The sequence below is a fragment of the Rhamphochromis longiceps genome, linkage group LG6 (genome assembly GCF_057381845.1).
Source record: "Rhamphochromis longiceps isolate RC_006_pf linkage group LG6, R_longiceps_female_GT1.1, whole genome shotgun sequence".
In the NCBI taxonomy this organism is placed as follows: Eukaryota; Metazoa; Chordata; class Actinopteri; order Cichliformes; family Cichlidae; genus Rhamphochromis; species Rhamphochromis longiceps.
In genome coordinates, this window is record NC_140562.1 from 4,103,694 (window position 1) to 4,122,267 (window position 18,574).

Sequence of the window (18,574 nt, forward strand, 5' to 3'; positions counted from 1 at the left end):
CCCCTGGCTTCTGCTCCGCGGCTGCTGAGTGAGCCCTCATCTGGGACTCTCCTCAGCTCTTTCTGGGACAGTGGCGCAGCTGCCCCTCTGTTGGTCTTCCTTGGTCTCTTGTGTTCTGGGGGCCTCTGGATGTCTGGAGTTTTGATCTCCTCCATACCTGCTTCATGCCCTGGAGGACGGGGCTGTTGTCCCCCCACACTCCCTAGCAGATCATTACATGAAGGAACCTTTTTTAAAAAAAAAAAAAACAAGCGCATCCATGCTCACAGGTGTACACACGGGTGATCACACCCACAAACTACACCCTTTTTGGCTCCTACCTCAAAGCACACTGTGTGCTGTTGAGCTTATGTGCTGCACAATAATGTTTAATATTTAGTATTTACTGTCATATTCCCATATATCATTGTGATGTTGTTTATTCTATTACTCTTGTTCTCTTCTGCTTGTTTTCTTTTTTCCATTCTCAACAGGTGATCCAGGTGATTGTTATATGGATTTTTTTGTCTGCTTATTTTGTTAGTTTTTGTTTTTTGCCCTTTATCTTATCTGCTGTTTTTCTTTCCCTCTTTCTTTCTCCCTTCTCTTTTCCTCAGTCAAGTCTGTCCCGTATTCAGCAAGTGAAAATAAAAAATAAAATAAACAATAAAAGGTGAATCAAATGGACCATTATGGCAAGGCTGGGATGGTCTATTTGGTAAAGTAAATCCGTTGGGCATCTTTCTTCACCTTTAGACAATAAATCTGATGGCAAAAGAGCCAAACGGGACAGGCAAAAAAAAAAAACAGTAAAGATGCAAGGAGCAGAGAAGATGGATGAGTTTAAATACCTAGGGCTAACCATGCGTAACAATTCACAGTTCACAAAAGAAAGAGCCAGGGTGGAGTGGGTGGAGATGAGTGGAGGGGGTGATTTGTGGCAGAAAGATAGCTAGAGTGAACGGGAAGGTTGGCACAGTGTGGGATGTGGGCGATCACAACACAGACAAGAGAAACACAGGGCTTAAATACACAGAGGGAGCAATCAGGGAATGGGATACAGGAGGGAAACACAGCTGGGAAAAATCAGGGCTAACGAGACAAGGTAAGCAAAACCAGATAAGTCAAAGGAGCTTGCAAAGAAAAGCGTCTGGACTTCTTTAAGTTGCTTGAAGACGTTTCACCTCTCATCCGAGAAGCTTCTTCAGTTCTTCAAGCAACTTAAAGAAGTCCAGACGCTTTTCTTTGCAAGCTCCTTTGACTACGATGACCTGGATGACTGAGAACCTTCACAGACAAAACCAGATGAATTAACACAGACCTTCCCAAAGTGTGGGCCCGCCCCCCACGGGGGAGCCATTGCAGGGGGGGCGCGGTATGAAAAGGGAAAAAACAAAAACAATGCTTGGACACTGCTAGCACGGGGCTCCCACACAAAACGCAAAGGAGGAGATGAAGCATTCTAAGCCACAGACTAGAAAATATGGTGAAGCAAATCTGCCCTTTGGCTTCACCTGCACAAGTGCTGGGTGTAGGAGTGTTTAGCTGATTTTAGAGTTTAGAAATGTGTTAACATAGAATGTAGAACTATTGTAGAGACACTGCCCTCAATATAATAAAGGCCTCACTGTGTCATGAACTTAGGAGTAGATTGTAGGAGACCCCTCCCCCACTTGAACTGTGAAAGTAAAACAGAGAAGAGTTAATGCTGAGTGGAAATTTCCCAGAGAATGTTTGGGTGGGGGTCTCAACATTTGTAACTGGATAACTGTGGTCTGGAAGGGAGATGGGTTTTATGACCTCTAGGGAGTCACCTACACCCACAGTGTTTTAACTGTCACGCACACACATCCACACGCACACTCACTCATGTGCACTCACACATACACACAGGTATGCGTACACAGTCACACACGAGCACTCACATAGACACGTGGGAAAGCGCACATGTAGGCATTCATGTGCTCGTGCACATAGATACAGACACAGAGTTTGCAGCACACCGTGGGGGGTTTTATGATGGGGACGCCTCTATAAAGCTGGCTGTAACGAACAAAGGGGTGAAGATTTGGAGAGGGACACCGGCCTCGTCTTCCCTTCTAGAAGATGCATGCTTAAATGAGGATAAATGAAGAAGAGTAAAGATAAATGAAGATGAGTAAAGATGAATAAAGGTTTTGTGAAAATGACTACTGAGTCCGGTGCCATCTCTGGATGCTCGAGGAATAAAAAGAACCGGGGTAAAACTGATTTCGCAACATGAGGTAGGTCTCCCTGCAGATTTTCCCTTCGTCGGGAGCAGCGCTGGGCTCTCCAAATCACAGACAAACAGGATCCTACAGCTGTTTATGTTTTTGAACACATTTTGCACAGAGAGGCATTTTTTTGAAAAATGTATTGATAGCAATGTTGAATATTATTACACAGGAAAAACAACTACATGCACAGTAAAATTCGGAGTGTTAAAATAACACTTAAAGAGTTAAATTTAACACTGGTCCCGAGTCTATTTGGTCCCATTCGGAATTGGTGTTAAATCAACTCTTTCTATAGTGTTAAAATTTTAGAGTAAAATTAACTCTAAATAGAGTAAAAATTTAACACTGAGTAACACCGCAGAGTGTTAAATGAACCTAACACTACTAGTAGTGTCATATTATTTACTCTAACATAGTGATAAATTAACTCTATTTGAGTAAAATTCCACTGATTTTTAACACTGAATTGAGTTATTTCAAGTTAACACTGGGGGTTCAAATAACTCTGATGAGAGTTGATGTTACTCTATACTGTGTTATTCGTACACTTTTTCTTGTGAAAAATTAGCTCTCATAGAGTAAAATTTTAAATTAATTTTACACCAAGTAGTGTTACTAAAACTCTTCCTCTTCCAGCATGAAAACCTGGTTTCTAATAATGCTTTAAAATATAAAACAAGTAAGCAAAAACCACAACTAGATAATAGGTTTAACGGCTTTATTTTGATGTCAGGCTCAAAATATTAAAACATCTCATGTAGTGTACATAAAACACTACACACACAAAAACAGTCATAAAACACTTTAAAACAATGAATTTAGTTCGGCATAAAATGACAATATGGAACCACATACAGGGAGGAATCAGAAGTGCCATACTTCATTTGAAGATCAAATGGTTTGAAGTAACACAGCTCTTTTATGTTCAACACCTTCAGCACCATATTGGGGTGCATTCTGACCTTAAATGCATGATAATGGTCATCAAAACACAGGGTTTCCATCAGTTTTCCACAGAGCAATGCAATGTCATCTTTCACAACAATACTTTTGATCTTATAAAACACTGGAATCTCAGACACTACCTCTGTACAGATGATAAAGTCAGGGCGGTACTCTGTACCATGATGTTTTATCCACTTAGCTGAAAAAACACTGGTAGACAACGCAGCTCCAAATTTTAAAGCAATTTCTGGACCTTCTTTCAGCTCTCCAAGTGTCACCATCTTTCCTGGTCCTAAAGCTAATCTTTCGAGGCTAAAAGACTCCCAATAAATGGCCATACAACTTTGGTGTTTCTTGGCCAATGTCATTGTAATGTTTTTAAAGCTTTTTAATTGCTTCTTAAAGAAGTTATGTTTGGCTTCGTAACGCATGCACCACATGTGCAGAATTGGGCCAATATTTCGTATACTGCGAGGGTAATGTATCATGAAGTGATGCTTTGGTAGGAGACTGAGTGTAGGAAATAACTGCTTAAAGAGCTGATGATGATCAATAATTAAATGTTTGAGGTAGATGGTCATACCTTCTGACAGCACTGGTGAAAACACAATATTGACAATTTGTAGAAGCAGAAGTAGAAGATGCCAGTAGCTATCACCCACCTGTACCAAATCGCCAAACATCAAAGGTACATTACGCAATAAGCACCAAGATTGAATTGCATTTAGTCCTAAATCATTACTGCCATCAAACAACTTTACCCTTGGTGGGCGATTTCGCTGCTGATTGAAGCCATAGTAAAAGGCATGTATTCTACCAGCAAGTTGTTCAGCACTTAGGAAGTTCTCCTGAATGTACTGCAGCACAAGTTTCACCTCTAACTGAGCAACTCCCTCCAAAATGTCATGCATGATATCTACAGAAAAATTGTTGGCTGTGTTGAAATATTTAAGTGAATTCAAGAGACAAGTGCGTTTCACACCACATACATGAGGTAGCGTAGGATCTCTTTGTACACTTTCACAGTGCTGCTTATGCATATCAAGAGTTCTTAGTGCAACACCAGAATCATCTTCACAGAACACACTTTGAAAACAATCCTTCTCAAGCAGACAAAAACGACAACAATATCGAGCTGCAAATGACTCCACGAACCCAAACAGACTATGCAAGCCAAGATTGTCCCCAGTGACCTGGATTACAGTGCCATGAACCAAGTGTTTAAACATGGGAAGTTTCAGTCCCTCTGTCTCAAGAACTTTCAGATCATTGACAAGTGGCTCAAGGATTGAATTAAAGCCATAACGCTTTGAGTCTTGTGCATGAAAAAGAGCACACAAATGAATATTGACCAACAACGAATTAAAGATTGGAGGAAAATTCCTTAGTGTAAAGTATATTGCACCTAATTTATGTACACCCTTTTCAGAGCCCAGGGGATTTGCAGTTTCAAAGTCATCATTTGTAAGGCATCTTTTTCTGCAGAAAATAGGGGACATCTTTTAACATAGGCAGCATCGATTAAGTCTGCATACACACCTTCTCTGGACATATTCCTCGACTTGAACATGTCGACAACATGGTGGTTTTGAAAGATAGTTTTCAGTGTTTCCAAAATAGGAACATATGCAAACCTATCGGTTACAGTGACTTGATCAAAAGTCCCTGTGATCTTGTTTCTTCTACTGTCAAATCTTGTGCCAAGCACCATTTCAACAGGTTCAACAGTTGCCCATTTTTGTTTAAAGTGCCTATTTCATTTAGCTTCTGAATTTAACAGTGTGAATGGGTTTTCAAAGTTTTTGAATGACTGCTCTAATTTCTTTTTACTTGAAGTGTCCTGTGAAGGTAAGCTCTGTAAAGCTGCATCTTTAGCCTGAGTATGAATCTCAAAAAACACTTCCTCCATTGAGGAGACAAAACTATTCACAGTAGATTGGCTTAATCCAGCTGCCCTGAGCTGTGCAACAGTAGAGGCACACGTATCCAAAGTGCTCTTATTTGAACTTTTCAACATTTCAGATGTTGTGGGTGTTTCTTCTACATTAGTTGACACCACCTGCCCTGTAGTGCTAACTTCTTTAACTGCCACATCAGGCTGTAAATTAACATCAGTGTCAGCCTGTTGGTCGAAATAGTTAAGGTGTTTGGTATTTAAATGTTTTCTAAAACCTGAAAAAGTGCCAAACACACAGCCACAGTCACGCTGGGCACATTTAAGGCGAAGGTTTCTTCCAGGTAAGTAACCATGGACTAACCGTAAATGCCTAACAAGCATGTTTGAACCAGTAAACTCAGCTTGACAGACAAAACACTTCATGATGGAGAATTAACCTTCAAGCCCTAACGAAGCAACCTTGTCCTTATTTCAGCAACTCTGGGACTTTCTTTGATTTTGCCAACATCTATATTGTACACAGTGGTTTGGATGAACGTGTACATGTTGTGAAGCATGGTGTTGTAAGATGTGCCAAACACAAAATGTGCTTTAAACAGTTCATCAAAAGCACCAAGTGAAGAGGTAGACTTGCATGGTATGGCATTCTTGTCAAGAATAATGAAGAACTGGTGGATGTCATGCTTTTTCACCCCAACAGCCAGGAGGTAGGGTTGAGTGCTGGTAGTGATGGCATCAAGGTGCTCTTGGATATTTGTTCCAGTCTGAAAAGACAAATACAGACAGGCAATAAGAATCAAGTGTTTCTTAAACTGGTAATTCATACCATAAAAATAGAAAAGAAACAAACCTTCTTGAAGACCACAAGATGCCTTTCTGCTTGAGAAGCTGACACCTTTCCTGGTCTCTTCCGACCCTGACCAGATGGTGGAATCAAATGTAATAGCAATAGAATCGCTGAGAGGTCACTGTCCCAGCCTGAAAAAATATATTTGTTTTTAATAAAGTTGAATCATCCTCATCAATAACAAATTTCAATGCATCTGCATTGACAAAATGTTTGAGTAGACCCAAAATACAAAAGGACAGCTGTTCTGTGACAAACATTATATATCCTGTGAATGTTCTAATTAAAGAAATAACAGCTCACCAATGTCAGCATTAACTTCAGTGGCATCCTCAGGAGAGTCAGCTGCCAGCAAGAGTTCTTCCAGGTCACTGGTAGAAGGAAGCTTTCTGCCTTGTTGGATAATCTATCTTTTGAATGTTGTTGGCCACCTCTCCAGCAACCTGCCTGATACATCCTCACCAAACATCAGTACAAAATCCTGTTCGATCTGTAACAGGGATAGAGAACAGAGAATTATATCTGCTATCTGCAAAAAATAAAATGTGTTTACATTGTCAACGTAATGAAAAATATTCACCAAGCCTTTGATATCTTTGAAACGTGGAAACACAGACAGTATGTTGCTTGACAGCAGGGGGTCAAGGACCATGTTGTGTCGATAAACAAATGTCAACTTCATCTTCTTCTTGACTGTGTCTTCATCAGCTGAATGTTTCATCAGAGAGATTGCTTCCTTGCACTCATCCTCACTCAGCACGTTCTCTGTAACAAACTGCAACTCTCGTCTGACAGTTGGTCCACCACACTGGTCTTCACCCGATGATCCATCTCCTGGTGCTAGACAATATGAAATACAACTTTATCAAAACTAATAATAACATTTGATAACCATTATTAATACAGAACCACAATTTGGAACTGTATTATACGTTTCCACTGAATTATAAGTGTTACCTCCAGATGTTAATCGCCTCTCTTTAGCAGTGCATCTCTGTATGGTTTTAATCCTCCAGGCCAAGTACCCAGTGCCACTCTCGCCATCATAATAATGTTCCTTGGAGAGTGACATATACAGACATTTTGTTTATTAATTTATCAGTAAGTTATGTGACCATGAACAGTTGATAAGGACATACATTTTGGCAGGATTTAAAATTTTGATTTTAGTTGTATCAGTTATTGCTGTTAGCTACTTACATAGCCATTTTTTGAGTACGGGTCACTGAGGTAAGGGAAAAAGGTTACAATTCCTCTGGCATACATTTCTTTTACCTGCCGTGGTGGTGATGTACTGCAAGATCAAAAGGAAAAGAACTAGTCAGCTTCGCTGGAATTAATAGAGATTTAAAATAATTTGAAAATGATAGTAAAAATCACAGGGCCAGAAATAAATTACCCATTTTTTTCTGTCATGTCAGCTACCAGTATGTTGACCATTTTTCTTCTGGTTTCATCCACCAGGGACTTGGTCCGATTGTACTCATTTATTATACGTTCTCCACCAGGTTTGCTTGTGAGAATGGATTCCACCAACTGGAAAACACAATAAAAACATTCTACATGTTGATATAACCACTACAGTTCAGAACACTTAAACTACAAACAAAAAAGACACTATTAGAAGAATGTGGAAATCTGTTAACTCTTACTTGCTTAGCTTCTGCATCCAGCTTCTGACGTTTCCTCAAAGGGCTGTCTGAAAGGATGACCGTATCCTGTGAATCTGATGAATGTGGCGATGATAACTGGAACCGCTCAGGAGACACTTCTGCAACAGATGTTTCCAGACCTTAAAAATAGGAGAAAAACAAATTAGTTTACATGGTCCCTCCATAGACTCATTTTATACACTCTTTGATTAAACAATGTAATAATGACACTAAAAAAAAAAAAAGACATCCAATGAAACACAAATCACTCAAACAAACCTGTTTCATATTTGATGGTTAGTACCCCGGTTGAGGGATCTGTTACTATATCCTCAAAAACATCCTCATCCAACTCAGTCCCTGAACTATCAAAAACTTTCACTCCTTCTGTTACGGCTGGCGCACCAAACTTTGCAAATGCTGGAAACAAGCACACAAGTTTGTGTAAACAAAAAGACATGACATTTAATGTTTTGTAGCTTAAAATAAAGATCATTTCAAGATACTCTTTCAAAAATGAGTCAGATAAACAAAGGCTAAATTATTAAGCGCCACTAACATGCTTGATAAGTGGTAGATTAAAAGGAGTGACACTCACATTATGCAGTTTTCCCCCCCACTAAATATACATTCATAACTAAGATGCTTCCAAAACACAGATCATTTTCAATTAATCATAAAATGCAGTTTGAAGAGACTAAATAACAAAAAGAACTTAAAGCCTCTTGTACACCCTTTTAATACAATGTTGGTTTCTTACCGGCAATCAAAAACTCCTTAAGGCTTGGCTCAGATACTCTAACAAATTTCTGCACACCTCCGAGTTTTGCTTTAAGCAGCATGCTTCCTGTAGACAGTAATTTCTTATAGTCGGTGCTCTTCATTGAACTACAGTAAACAGAAAATGTGAATATTAAAACAGTCCCATAAACAGCCTTGCAATGTGATTTCTTACACTGTATGTTACTTTTATGTCAGTGTAACAAGGTGTCAAGATATAATCCTCAATACAAAACTAAAATAATAACTACTACTTTTTACCATTTGTCTGACCTAACTTAGCACTAGGGAGTCAGTATTTTGTTCATCTTTAGTTTAACATACTGAACAGTCTGGTAACCAAAATGGAAAGCAGCAGGGTAACTTTTGTCAATACCATCAACTCACAATAAATACAAACGCTGTCATCTTAAATTCAAACTACTAAAAAAATGCATTAAAAACTGAATCCTGGACATTTTGGATATTTTATCAAGCTTATAACACCTGCTGGTTGTAATCCTGTAACTGTAAAATCACTGAAGACAGCCGAGTTAAAATAAGACAATAACCTTACTAAAAACGACCTCTATATCTGGTACCTAGGTATCAAAAAAAGAAAAAAAGAAAGATGTAACATTTAGTGTACAATTTTAATTAGTTAATGCTTGAGTTAGGTGATTTAAAATTTAACGATAACTAGCGAATTGCCCGCGCACTGAGGTTAGCCAAAATGCTAGTTAGCTAGCTAATGTTAATATGTAGATCCCAACACATGGAGGGTTTCATTTAATGGAATTTCGAACATGCTAGAACACAACACAATCACCACTACACACTGAAATAAATTTTGATAACAAGCCTTACAGTCCAACACTGATATCAGTCAACTTTTTTAGCTAATTAACAACCTTACATTAGCATACAGATAGTGTCACATTTGCTTCTGGTACAAAATGAAATATATAATAAACATGGACAAAAGGAATGTAACCTTATTTTAACGTGCTACCTGTGCTTAAAATGTCGAATTGTTGGTTTAATAAGTAAATATGCCACACAAGAAATCAAGAAAGATTTAATGTTTTTGAAACAGAGACAATATGAAAGTGGCATTAATCTACCAAAATATTGGCGTGGAAATTGAAAAAAAAGATAGCGGAAAATACAATTTATAAAATTAGGGACCCAAGTACAAAAGTGATAAAAAATAAATTAAATGAAATACAGGAAGCCTTTGAAAGATTTTATAAAACCCTATACTCTGAAGCCCCGGGCGGGACTGAAGCTCAGATGGATAGCTTTCTGAACTCTCTAGACTTACCCACTCTAGATGAAGAACAAAATCAAGCAATGACAATGAATATAACTGAGGAAGAATTAAAAGCTGCAATTAATAGGCTTAAATTAAGTAAATCACCAGGACCAGATGGTTACACGGCAGAGTGGTATAAAGAATTTAAAAAGGAACTGATACCTGTCTTACTGCCTACATTGAATTGGGTTTTGAAAAAGGCACAAATGCCCCCCAGTTGGAAGGAGGCAATTATTTCAGTTATACCAAAAGAAGGCAAAGATAAAATGGAATGTGGATCTTTCAGGCCAATCTCTGTTCTTAACGTGGACTATAAACTTTTCACATCTATCATGGCCAAACGGCTAGAAGAGTTCCTACCAACACTGATATGTAATGATCAAACAGGTTTCATACATCAACGCCAAACACAGGACAATATACGAAAGACACTACACATTATGGACCATATACAAAAACACAAAATCAAAGCAATTGTGATGAGTGTAGACGCTGAAAAAGCCTTTGACTCTGTCAATTGGAAGTTCCTCTACAGGGTACTATATAAATTTGGCTTTCATGATATGATTATTAAAACGATACAAGCATTATATGATAATCCTACAGCCAGGATCAAAATTAATGGATGCCTATCCAACAGTTTTACCCTAAAAAGGGGCACTAGACAGGGCTGTGCATGGTCACCGTTACTTTTTGCACTATACTTGGAACCACTAGCTCAATCCATCAGGCAAAATAAGGACATTAAGGGAATTTTTATCAAAGGGACACAATATAAACTGGCTTGCTACGCGGATGACATTTTGATTTACCTTGGACACCCAACATATTCTTTACCCAAGCTGATGCAGTCATTTGAACAATACGGCCAATTATCAGGCTATAAAATTAATATAGGTAAAACCCAGCTACTCTCATATAACTACAGCCCACCAGAAGAAATAAAATGTAGTTACTCTCGGGTATGGCAAACGGAGTGTTTTAAATATTTAGACATAAATTTACCGAAAGACCTTACAAAACTATTCGAACAGAACTACCTACCCTTATACAAAAAAATAAAGGAAGATATAGTAAGATGGAATTTAATTCCTTTCTTTAGTTTTAATTCAAGAATTGATTCTATTAAAATGAATGTATTGCCAAGATTTTTGTATCTATTTCAAACCCTACCAATAGAGATTAACCAAAGTCAATTTAATGAGTGGGATAAAATGTTATCTAGATATATATGGCAAGGTAAAAGACCAAGGGTTCGCCTTAAAACACTACAGCTGGCTAAGCAAAAGGGAGGATGGGGCCTCCCTGACCTCAGATATTATTATTTTGCAGCACAGATGAGAGCAATAATATGCTGGTGTAACCAATCATACACTGCCCAATGGAAAACCATTGAGGAACAAATGCTGTCTATACCTATTCAGGCAACTCTAGCTGACAATAACTTACAAACCTATATAAAAAATACTGATAACATGTGGGTGAAAAGGACCCTTAAAACATGGAGAACTATTATAAAGGAATATAAACTCGAGACCAATATTACAGTTCTTAAATGGTGTGCTTACGACTCAGAGTTCAAACCTAATGAACTGGATTCTAGATTCAAGGACTGGACAGGTAAGGGCATAACAGCCCTGTGTAGTATAATGAAAGATGGAAAATTGTTCAGCTTTGACATGCTTAGAAAAACATTTTCATTAGAAAAAGAAGACTTCTATCGATATCTGCAGTTAAGGCACTATGCCGACACGAAGATGAGAAACGTAACAATGATAAACACACGCTTGATGGAACTGTTTATAAAAAGCTATAACTCAGAAACTATTGATAGAATTGTATCATGTCTCTATAAGGGTCTAATGGATTTGAAACCACATTCGACTTCATATATTAGAACAAAATGGGAGAAGGAAGGAGGGATAAAAATATTAGAGGAAGAATGGACGGCAATATGGAGGTATCAGTGGATGTGTACCAGCTCACAAAAGTGGAGGGAATTTGGCTGGAAGTGCCTAATTAGATACTTTATAACACCTTCTCAGAAGTCTCATTATGATGATAACCCCCCTGCTTGTTGGAGGAACTGTGGAAATCAAAGTGCAAATCATTACCATATTTTCTGGGACTGCTCAATCTTGAGGGATTATTGGAGAGAAATACATAATGCCTTACAGGATATCTTTAAACGTGAAATACCTCTTGAGAGTAAGACTATGTTCTTTGGATATATACCTCAGGAATGGCCTAAATATGATAAACATTTAATAAATATTTTATTGGTGGCCTGTAAAAAGAATATCACCAGAAAATGGTTATCCCCAGAGAGCCCAAACATAAGTACATGGATGGAAATCACAATGGAAATTTATAACATGGAAAAGATAACAGCTTCTGTTAACCACAAGCTGGAGAAATTTACATCATATTGGGAAAACTGGGTTAAATATATCACGCCTCATAGGCCAGATTTTACTATTACAAACCAATAATTATGATGTATGTATATATATTTATAGGATCACCCCATACCAACACATCCGTGTTTTTTTTTTTTTTGTTTGTTTTTTTTGTTTTTTTTCTCTTTTCTTAGGTTTGTTAGTTTTGTTTTTTGTTTTTTGATTTTCGGATTATGTGATGGTTTCAATTACTTCTATCGTTGTAAGTATTCTTCCCTTATGACTTGGATGTAAATTAAAATACTATTTCAGTATTTAAGGCAGATAACCTAAGTATGAAGAATGCTTACATGATGTACATACTGTGAATGCCTGCTTTTGAAACCTTAATAAAAATATGAATTTAAAAAAAAAAAAAAAAGTAAATATGAACAACTTACCCTGCAACTGATGTGAAGAAAATGGCGTCGTGAAAAATCCTCTTGGTTTGAAAACCAGTCTGTGGTGGGAGGAGCTTTCTAGAGTAACGTTGACACTGTCTCTTTTAACTCCAGGAATCATCACCCACACTGGGGGGCGTTTTGCTCCAGCTGTTGTTATAATGACTCTATTAGAGTAAATACACTTTAACACTGCTGATTTAACACTGGGAAATTTACTGTGTGTAAAACAATCACACTGTGACGCCTCTGCCTTTGTAAATGGAGGGACAGTAACTGTGTGTAAACCTGCAGATAGAGACAAAATACTGTTGATCTGAATATCTGCCATTCTGCAATTCATCTCATGTAAACAATAACGTGGCCACAGCGTGACGTGAAAAAAGGCACATACCTTTGACGCTGCGTGACGAACTCTGTATTCCTCGTCCACACGTAAACGCAAAAAAGGAGTTTAAAAAATCTCAGTTTTCAGTGATTTGAAACGCCGTTTACGTGGACGAAACAGCTGCGTTTTCAAAATCACCCGTGTAGGTGCGGACGCAGCGTAAAAGAGTTAGTAGTTTATTTTCTTACTACCTGTAATTTATTGCAGATTACCTGTATTTGCTTAATTGTTCACTAAATGTTTGAGGTCGTTCTCTGTCATGATGGGAAAATATTCCTCTTCTTCTGCCCTTTTTCGGTGTGGTGTGCCCCAGGAGTCGGTATTGGGTCCTGTGTTGTTTTCTCTGTATATGCTGCCCTTGGGCTCCATTTTTGAAAAACATAATGTCTCTTTTCACTGCTATGCTGATGATATTCAAATCTACCTCCACCTGACTGGGGATGTTTCATCTTCACTACATCTTCTGTTTGATTGTCTGAGCGATGTCAAAGACTGGTTATCACGTAACTTTCTTACTTTAAATGAAAAGAAGACAGAAATTATTGTTTTTGATAGAAATATGCCTCTGGGACAACTGACTGGCACATTCGGGCCTGTTGCTAACCGCCTCACTGATACTGCCAGGAATCTTGGAGTTTTCATGGATAGCTCCTTCAAACTAGATAAACAGGTCTCTACTGTGGTAAAAACCAGCTTTCACCAACTACGCCTAATTTCTAAGGCTAAACCTTACATACCACACAAAGATCTGGAGAAACTCATTCATGCTTTCATCACTTCAAGACTGGATTATTGTAATTCTCTCTACTTGGGTCTACAATCTTCTCTTCTTCAGCGTTTGCAACTGGTCCAAAATGCCGCAGCACGTCTCTTGACCGGCACTAGAAAGTACGATTCTATCACCCCTGTTCTGGCAAATTTACACTGGCTTCCTATTAAATACCGAATTGATTTTAAAATTTTATTGTTTACTTATAAAATTCTTAACAATATGGCACCTGACTACCTAGCTGATCTCCTCTGTCTGTATAGCCCTCAGAGAGCGCTAAGATCATCGGGCCAGCTGCTCTTAGTGCAACCTAGGTCTCGGCTGAAGACCAGAGGAGACCGTGCTTTGCCTTTGCTGCACCCAGGTTATGGAATACTCTTCCTCTTCATATTCGCGCATCAGATTCCATTCAGTCTTTTAAATCACGTCTAAAAACGTATTTGTTTAACTTGGCATTCAAGGTGAATTAGTGTAATTTACATCTAGCTTTGCATTTAGATTATGTAATTATTTTATATTTTATTTATATCTGTAATTTATATTTTATATTTTGATTTTTATCTGTATCATGATTTTACTGGAAAGCACTTTGGTGTACTTCGGTCTTTAAAAATGTGCTATATAAATAAATTTTGATTGATTGAAATAAACCGCAATGAGGCAAAATATGAGACACGGACTTCAAAGTAAAACAGGAAACATAACACAAAGACGCAGACCTGACAAGGGGACACAGCAGCCAGGGGAGAGAGAGTAACTATGGAACACAGACAGAAACCAGAAGACAGAGCTCTAATAAAGAAACCAAAGACTAGAAATGATAAATAATATCAAAATCAAAGTTCAATAATAATGAAAACTCAAAACTGCGTTGATGACCCAGGCACCCTAACAGTCAGCAGCATTCATTTTGACAGAAAACTTTGATGTAGTTTTACTCAATTAATTAAGGCATCTAAATTCTTTGAGTCTATTTTTAGTTGACTGAATAAAATATAGTAGAGCTACAGTGAATCTGAAGTTGATTCAGTTGACTAAAGCATAAAGTACGTCGTGTTTTGAACCAGTGAGAGTTGCTCCTCACGGTTTATAAAGTATCTTATCTGCTTTTTCATCAAATGTGGAATGTGCACATTTGATACTATATACTTCCAGGTATTCACATTTTGTCACCTTTTCATGAGAAACAGGGAGCACGGGAGCATCTCTACCAAACTAACCTTACTGCATAGGGAGATAACTTCTGCTTGGATCACTTCCAAACTCATCCCCTCTTTCTACACATCTTAATTAGTTTTAATTGGATCTCATCACTCCAGAACATTTACATCTCATTTTTATTACTCGATGAAAGTGTCAATAAGTTTCATCATAGTTTTTGTCATCGTGTTATCACAGTTGTGTTTTCGTCAGAAAAAAAAGGTTGACAAAAACTATTATGAAAATTATTAGTCAACGAAATTAACAATGCACCAACAAAAAGACAGGAGGCAGAACTAGAGATGACAGAGTTAAAAATGCTAAGGTCTTCATTGGGAGTGACGAGGTTGGTTAGGATTAGACATGAATACATCAGAGGGAAAGCTCAGGTTGAACATTTTGGAGACAAAGTTAAAGGGAAAAGGTTCGGACATCTGCAGGGGAGTGGTGGTAGATATATTTTGCAAAGGATGTTGAATATGGAGCTGCCACGCAGGAGTTAAGAAGGTAGATTGCAGGAAAGATTCACAGGGGGTTGATGTTACAGGAAAGAATGGTAGAGATAGGGCAAGATGGAGGCAGGTGACCCACTGTGGCACAAAGAAGAACAAGAAGATGAAGAAAGGATACCAAGCTTTCCATCACTATGGTTGAAAAACCATATCAGGTCGTATCTGCTGTCATCTAACCAAACCACAATCAGTCTATATTACACACCGTAAATGATAGTGATGTGCGATACCACTGATTTCCTTTCCGATCCGATACCAAGTAATATTCAGGGTGGTATCGACGATACTGATCCGATACCGATGGGGCGATTGTGGCTCAAGAGTTGGAAGTTCACCTTGTAATCGGAAGGTTGGCGGTTCTAGCCCCGGCTTGGACAGTCTCGGTCATTGTGTCCTTGGGCAAGACACTTCACCCGTTGCCTACTGTGGTCAGAGGGCCCGGTGGCGCCAGTGTCCGGCAGCCTTGCCTCTGTCAGTGCGCCCCAGGGTGGCTGTGGCTACAATGTAGCTGCCATCACCAGTTTGTGAATGGGTGGATATGTAAAGCGCTTTGGGGTCCTTAGGGACTAGTAAAGCGCTATATAGGCCATTTACCGATACTTTGTACAAAAACTTATTTTATTAATTGTATCTCAAATTATAGCGTCATAATGATTACAGGACATCAGATTACTTGTTCTTATCACTTAATAATGCAGAGTTCATCATATAGAAATAAAAACCTGAAGTTGTGCATATTTGAACACGTTGCCTGCCTGCAGCACTAAAGAACTCCATGAGAGACGTCTGTCTCGCCCTAGCAGCACCTGTCCCTGTCCTCCTCTTCAGTTCGTCTCAACATACGCTCGTCATATTCTGTGATATGATTTACTCTGAGGTGTTTGACAAGGTTAGTGATGTTGCCACAACCATACATGCCAACCCTCCCGATTTTTCCGGGAGAATCCCGAATTTCAGTGCCCCTCCCAAAAATCTCCCAGAGCCACCATTCTCCTGAATTTCTCCAATTTTCCACCCGGACAACAAAATTGAAAAACCATATCGCAGAATTCATAGCGCGGCCCAGCCAATTCCAGTTTCCAACAATGGAGGCAGCGACTTAGTTTTAATATTACTCTTATTTCTCTTTCTGGGTCGCAAAAAAATTTTTAACATATTTTCAGAATGTAGCTGTGTAAACTTCAAATATCTGAGCCGACCGACACATCGTCTTCAAACCCCCGCGGTCTTTCGCTACTCGGGTTAAACATGATATATAAGTCACTTTGATAACTTAAAAATGTTATTGTTTGGCTTTTTCAGTGTTTTATTTGTTCGTGATTAAATTGGTTTGGCTGAGATTAAAGTTATTAGATTAGATTAAATTACATGTAACTTTATTAATCCCTCGGGAGGGTTCCTCCGGGTTTTCACACAGCTGAATAAAACTAAATAAACAAAGTGTGAGACAGTCGAGAGTTTACGTCAGCGCCCGGTTATATTTTAGAGAGCAAGAAGCAGACGGCAGAGTTTCACTCCACCGAGGGAGCTCGTGAGGTACTACCTGGCTTTCTTTAGACCGCGAAGGCCGGGTCCTCAGGTGGAAGCAGCCTCTGAATTTGGACACCCCCGCTGTTTCCGGGCCGGCCAATAATAACGGTGACATTTAACGTATTTTATCCGATAAATAAACACTGTAATAAACAGCCCTTTTGAATGTCTCCCTGATTCTGAGGTCTCAAGGTTGGTAAGTATGGCCACAACACCTCACTTTTTTGCCACATGTATGCAAACCACGTCTCAGCTGTTTGTGGAGGTAAAATACGTCCACACAATTACGCTCAGCCATTGTTGTGAGTGCGCACACCAGGGGCTGCGAGACATTTATACAGCCGTATTTCGCACATGACTATGAAAGGCGGAAGAGGAAGTAGTTCCTTTGAATGTAGGCAATTAGAATGTTATAGTTTCTTTCCACTGTGTTCTTGTTAATGATAAACTACAAATTTACCCTAAATTACTAAAATTTTGATATTTTAATGTGAGAATCGATTCAAGAACATAAATGATTGGTATCGGAGGAATCGATATTTCAGGATCGATCCGCACATCACTAGTAAATGAATGAGAGTGGAAATCACAATAGAAATACTAAACAAGAACCAGTTCATCACAGTTATCTTGTTTCTAACTTTATTGTTAAAACGGTAACTTCAGTCAGTTCTCATTTCTTTTCAAAAGCCAGACCACATCAGAAATCCTGAGCTCCTGTCGCATGCCAAATGATAGTCATGCAAAGATAGTCATGCTTTTGTTTTCATTTTATGTCTTTGTCCTTGTTTGTATCCAACTTGAATCAGTGCAAAGCAGCAATAATTCAGCATTCTACGTATTATCTCTAACAACATAAAGACATGGTTTCACCTTGGTACTGCTGGATAATAAAACATGAAATAAACACGTATGCTGTCCATTTAGCTGTAAGGTTCAATAGAAAATGCCCCTGAGTCATTGGACTTTGTCATGGTTTGTCTGAGAGACAGTTGGGAACGATACAGTCCATTGCCTTCGGATGGGTTGTCGGACACCTACAGAAAGAGAGAAAAAGAGTTTGTATCATTATAGATCCAGACCCCTGATCTTCAGTTCGAGTGAGACAAAACAAATTGTATTATGACTGCTGGAGGTTCTGGAGAACCCAGCCAGCTTCATGTTTCGTCTGCTGGAGGTTCGGGAGAACCCAGCCAGCTTCATGTCTCGTCTGCTGGAGGTTCGGGAGAACCCAGCCAGTTTCATGTTTCGTCTGCTGGAGGTTCAGGAGAACCCAGCCAGCTTCATGTTTCGTCAGCTGGGGGTTCAGGAGAACCGCACCAGCCTCATGCCACGTCAGCTGGAGGGCCCGAGGAGCCCGTCCAGCTTCACGCCTCGTCAGCTGGCGGGCTCGAGGAGCCCGTCTGGCCACCTTCTGTTTCACCACCTGTGGCTGCAGCGCCACCACCTGCGGCTCCCGTGCCGCCACCTGCTACCGCTTGCTGCTTCTGCGCCTCAGCCTGAGGACGACGCCTCGCCTGGTTCTGCCACACCTCAGTCTGAGAACTCATACAAACTCATTTCACCCACTATAGACTGTGTGTTGCTGCAACTTACACAGCCTCCTGCCACGTCAGCTGGGGGGCCCGAGGAGCCCGTCCAGCCACCACCTGTGGCTGCCTCACTGTCACCTGGTTCTGCCTCT

General features: G+C 39.3%; 1 protein-coding gene and 1 pseudogene across 1 annotated transcript in view; both read right to left on the reverse strand.

Annotated features, from left to right (window-relative positions):
- Positions 1-5,510: 5,510 nt before the first annotated feature.
- LOC146667289 (uncharacterized) lies at positions 5,511-12,885 on the reverse strand (annotated as a pseudogene).
- A 4,640-nt stretch (positions 12,886-17,525) lies between these two features.
- The window catches only part of p2rx3b (purinergic receptor P2X, ligand-gated ion channel, 3b), a 37,154-nt gene continuing 36,105 nt past the window's right edge, over positions 17,526-18,574 (reverse strand). Inside the window, exon 12 of the mRNA XM_085408954.1 lies at positions 17,526-17,927. Within this exon, the coding sequence (XP_085265080.1) occupies positions 17,814-17,927 (114 nt within the window). The 3' untranslated portion in view covers positions 17,526-17,813. The remainder of the gene's footprint in view (positions 17,928-18,574) is intronic.